This window comes from Colias philodice, chromosome 28 (assembly GCF_061535455.1).
Source record: "Colias philodice isolate Cphi_HAF_F1 chromosome 28, ilColPhil1 Martin Lab GWU primary, whole genome shotgun sequence".
NCBI classification, from domain to species: Eukaryota; Metazoa; Arthropoda; class Insecta; order Lepidoptera; family Pieridae; genus Colias; species Colias philodice.
Genome location: NC_143113.1, coordinates 141,111 through 146,717, shown reverse-complemented (window position 1 = coordinate 146,717; position 5,607 = coordinate 141,111). Strand labels below are relative to the sequence as shown.

At 33.5% G+C, this 5,607-nt stretch overlaps 1 protein-coding gene across 1 annotated transcript; it reads left to right on the top strand.

The window, feature by feature from the left end:
• Positions 1-290: 290 nt before the first annotated feature.
• On the top strand, positions 291-5,607 carry LOC149476118 (uncharacterized). The gene is made up of 9 exons (XM_089712068.1): positions 291-615; positions 1,075-1,154; positions 1,711-1,974; positions 2,472-2,603; positions 2,805-2,891; positions 3,292-3,371; positions 4,063-4,156; positions 4,615-4,733; positions 5,041-5,607. Exons 1-9 carry the CDS (start codon positions 494-496, stop codon positions 5,221-5,223), a joined length of 1,161 nt encoding a protein of 386 aa, XP_089568194.1. The 5' UTR covers positions 291-493; the 3' UTR covers positions 5,224-5,607.

Here is a 5,607-nt window from a genome sequence, read left to right as displayed (position 1 = left end):
TGAAATGTCAAAATAGTGAATAAAATCTCACAGATTATTAATTCACGGCGTTTCATTTTACGGCTACCACTTATGAAAATAGAAAATTACATATATTACTCCGCACATATTAACTTATTATAGGCTGGATTGTTTTGGTTGTTTTTGAATAAATTGTTAGATTTGGATATAGGGTTTTTAGGGGTTTTTCCTCGCTCTGCCCGGGACGAACCGGAATTTTATAGAGGTATTTGAAAATATTGACAGTTGACAACAAATAATCTTTGATGTTTATTTCTGATTCATTTTGGATTCATTCTGAAATTCTCTCTGAATCGGGCTTTTGAAAAATTATGAATGGTTACTAGAATAATCTCAGGTCTTTTATATTTTATTTATAGTTTATTGAATATTTCATGAAAAAAAAATTAATATAGGGTAGAAGAATCCAAAGTTTCGCAAAACCATTATACCCTCGTGATACCCTCAAACAGTTACATTGTGAGAGCTGAAAATGTCTTCCAATAATAAAAATAAAAAAGCTGATTTTGTAGCAATATACAGGCTGGAATTTTATAAAAATAAGAGTAATTGGAAAATAGGTGCAAGAGGAAATACAATAGAAACGAAAGTACAGTAAGTACCCCCAATATTCCAAACAAAATTTAGCTGAAAAATCAGACATTACTCGTATAAAGAGAAAGATATGAGTGATGCGATACTTTAGTGGATATAGCACTTAGTATTTTGGTTTTTATAAAGCCATTTATTTTGGCAAAAGAGTCAAAGTATGCAATTTCAAAATATGATCATGGATGTTTGTGATTTTTGTACCTGTGTACTAAGGGATTGACTTGAGGGGTTGACTACTGAATATTTTTAGTAATAGTAGTTTTCTAAACTCATAATTATGACCAAACTTATCATACATATCTTTAATATGCCTATGTAAGCAATAATAAATGATGTTTTGTTAAGTAGTTACCTAAATCATCAGCTTGTTTAGATTTTTAGTAGTTTATAATGTCAAGTTTTGCATGAAGAAATTTTATACAAATATCTATGAAGAGTTAAACAATTTTTCATTGTCTGCAGAAGTACTCTCAATGCAACCTATGATGTGGAGGAAGGGTCATCATTACACCTCAATGATGCATTTATTGATACTGCCTCAGGTTTGTAATAGAAAACATATTTTTACTAGCGGTCTGCCCCGGCTTCGCCCGTGGTACATATTTACGTTTTCTCTACATAAGAACCATCCTCGTACTTCAAGGAATATAATAAAAAAAGATTTATCGAAATCGGTCAACCCGTTCACGCGTGATGCCGCGAATCGGGTTTCATTTTTATATATATAGATATAATATATGTACAAAATTAGTAGTTAAAATAAGATACTTAATCATCAAATTAATTTTTTATTTGATGATTATCTTGGATGAAATTACATAAGCAAGAATTTAATTACTTAAGCATAATAATTGTATTCCTTTTTTTCTTTATTTTGTACAATAAAGTAGTATATATATATAAGTATTTTTAATGGATTTACTAGGCAAGTGTTTTTTGATATATAAAGTAATATTTTAATCTGATAAATAGATATCAATCCTTTTAATTAAGCAAATTATTGATCAGTAAATTTTGGCAGTAAAAATCTTAATAACAATTATTTATTTTTAGAAAGTATCACATACAAGTAACATTAAAAGCATTAAAATATTCCAGACGCCGACAAAACATCAAAATCTAAACCGGACTCACTAAAAAACAACCTCTCACAGCAATGGCTGGAAAGTATCAACATATGGCCATCAACCACACAGAAACAGAAGACAAACGATTCCAATGATATCCTACAGAAGTTACTATCTAGAGACAGAGAAGTAGATGTGAAATTGGATCGTAATTTGTGTTTAAATTGTCCGGGATTGGAGAAGGAAATTAATGATAGGGTTGTGGAACTGCAATCTGAATTCTTGCCGAAGCGAGGTGAGTGGTAGAAATGATTATGGGAGATAGAAAAGTACTTTCCGTTTAAAAGGAATAAATAATTGAATTAATAAACAAGTATGTGACAGAAATATACATAGCTGAACTAGTAAATTTCGTAGCGCATGATATTATTGTCAATGCTTTGTTTTTTAATTAAATTTTACTTTTCGGGAATTTTAATAAAATTTCACACAGCATGCTACACATTATAACAAAATAAAATTACATAAATTTATGTCATTCTGCCTGCTACTTTTGTTCGTAATTCTGTAGAAACTGCTTTCTGAACCGGTGGTAAGTTACTATTTTTCTGTATTTTGTCAAATCAAAAGCGCTTCTAAACGAAGTCTTGTTGATAAATATTTGAGTTTCAGTTTAGTTTCAGTTTACGTTTTTTTTTTGCGAAATTTTTGCCACATAAAAAAAGGTACGAAGTATCATAGTATTCTCTTATATTTTACTCGGAATTTACCATTTACTTTTAATACTTCTAGAGGAAAAACGTCCCAGAAGCATAAACACGAACACAACAAAGAGTGCTCTAAGTAAAGACGACGTGAGGACGATCGCAGAATTGCAAGCACAGTACTACGGGGTGGAACACGCTTGGCCGGAGTTTAATCCAGGTATGTGATTGCTCTGCCATTAAAAGTATACATAAACATTCGAATAAAATAACATTCCTACTGAACTGCTCAATAGATATTATAAACTACAAATTTCATACTTTGCACAATTTTCGAGAATATACAGGATAAAAAAAGAGAAGTTACATGAGTAAAAAGCTTTTTTTTATGAGTTCAAATGTATAGTTTAACAATTTGCAGCAATCCCGCCCCCACCACTGCCGCTGCCAAAAATGACTGAACCCGACTGGCCTCAACAGTGGATCAATGATAATCCTGCTGATGATGGTGAGATGCACACACACACACAAATGCCCGCACGCACGCATATACACACGCACGCACACAGTAACGCGCATGCGTGTGCGCACACACATTCGCATCCATCAAATAAAAATAATTCATATAAACTTACAAGTGTTCATTGATTTACCACCAATACCACTCTCATAAACATTAAAATTCTAGCAGCCTTTGACAATCAAGAATTCGCAATTTTTTACATATTCTGTGAATTTTGTTAATTTAAAATGCGGCACAGTCTTATTAGAGCCACATGTTAATGCCTTCATTTTTGAACTCATTATTTTATTTTATGTTCTTATCCCGGGTCATCCGCCTTCCAAAGGAGCAGGTGCTAAATTCCCTTTATTTTTTGTAAAATTGGTTAATTATAAGAATATTACAGTGGACGTGGTGGATGGAGCCGATCACAGGCTCTTGTCGTCTGGTTTCTTGAGTTTGCAGCGCGAATTCAATCTAGTAGAGGTGAGTATATGCGTATTTTTAGTATTTTTTGCTATTATTTATAAATATAAAAAAAACGACTATACGAACACGCATAGTGAACCAAATTCAGTAGCTATAAATATCTATTTCATAAAAACATACATAGATATTAATCCATAGCCTAAATTAAAATGTCGTCTAAGTCTGTTGTGATTTCTATACCTTTATATCAATCTATATTTTTATTTTACTGTTATATTTATTATTGACATACTATAAAGTATAAACACCTAGACTCACAATCGTCTATTAAATGATCGTCAAAATTGTGTGAGCAGCGCGGCATTTCTATGTATACCTCAATAACATTCATTCCGTGCCACTTTTGTCTGCAAAAATTAGTCAAAAACGTATTTAGCTAAGGACGTTGGTCAAAACTCAAAACTTCATTTTAACATAAAATAATGTACGTCATTGTAAAAGAAATAACTTTTGAGTGTTTTGCTCGTTCCTGTTTGCCTTTGCATTTAAAAGCTATTTTGACTAAGGGCGTTCGCGACGGTCAAAACCACTTTTGACTGCCGAAATCAAGCGTTCGTTCGAATCGAACGTTCTTTTAAAAACTCTGCCTGATAGTTGATACGCGTAAGCAGAGTTTTGCTTCGGACAATTTTGTGCTTGATTGTGAGCTTAGTTGTTTATTGTACGTCAATTATTTACACTTCACCAGGAGCGCATGTCATGTCTGTCAGTGGACAGCTTTAGTGAGTTCAGTCGTGGCGCTGATCTCGCGCCGCACGCGTCTGAAATTGAATTGGCAGACTGTGAGTGATAGCTTTATTTGTATTGTGTGTAAATTTAGCCTGTGTGAATTCTGTTGGCAAATAAAATAAATAAATAAGCTAAAGCTGGTAGATTGTGAATGGTGGGCTTATTTAATAATAATAATATAATAATGATGATATGAATTTGAGCTTTATTTTTGTAATCTACCCGCATAAATCCATATCTATACTAATATTATTGAACGCGCTAATTTCAGGAACTACTGTTCCGATTTGAAAAATTATTTCAGTGTTAGATAGCCCATTTATTTAGGAAGGCTATAGGCTATATATCATGACGCTAAGACCAACAGGAGCGGAGCCACGTGGGTGAAACGGCGAAGCGCAGCTAGTCATTAATAAAGTTGTAGTAAATTTGAGATTGATCTATGAAACATTTTAAGGGGTTTTGTTGAAATCATTTGTTTTAAATACAATAAAAAGCACAATTTGGTCAGTGCACGAGGAGCTAGACCCGAACGTCGTGGCTCGCATGTCGTCCGAGCAGCTCGGCGCCGCGGTGCAGGCGCACGCGCGCCGCCTCGCGCAGCTGCTGTGGGAGAGCGGGGAGCGCCGGGTGAGTGCCTTGTGTAGGGGACTAGAATTATTATCGTAAAAATAAAAATTATTAAACAAAGTTTCACTTCTGACACGTGTGCTCGGCACACACGCTATTTTTATTATTATTTACATACAATAATTAGGCTCGATAACTACACGGTTATTGTATTTTTGAATTTGATTAAATGATTTACTTTTACGTTCACTTTATTATTGAAATATGATTTTGAGAACTACAATAAGCGATTTTTTTCAATACATTGATATATTTTTTATGTCCACAACAAAATTATACTCAATCATAGTATATTTCCTATCTCCAGAAATTACGCCACTCTCACAGCCAGCACGAGCGTATGAGCGTCGACTCGTTTCCGACGCACGATATGGGACCATACCGACACGATACGACCGAATTTATCGCAGGCTCCTTCCCCACGGGGCCACAGGGGAGGGTGGTAATAGAGGGGGGGAGACCGGTTAGGTTGCATGGGGATTTTGTTTAAAAAATTTTGTGCGTAGCAGAAAAACTTACGACGGTAGTTTTTTTAGGTTTATTGTGGGTAGTCTCATGTTGTATCGAATTTCAGTAATTTTTTTGTGATTTGAAAGTGAGAAATTAGGTTTTTTGTTGTTATGAGGCTAATTTACAAGTACCCTCAAAAATGTATAACGTTTTTGTACGGGTTTAAAATTGGTTGTGCCATAAATACTGTTTATATTAATTATAATCTTAAATTGTCATAATTAACTATATATTTTCCAAAAATAGTAAACTAAAAGTATTGTCGAAGACTGATTATTGTATTAATATTAAATACATAAAAATTGTTAAAGATTATTAAGAGTTTTATAGTTGACTTAGAAATTAAGTCGTCCACACACACGCG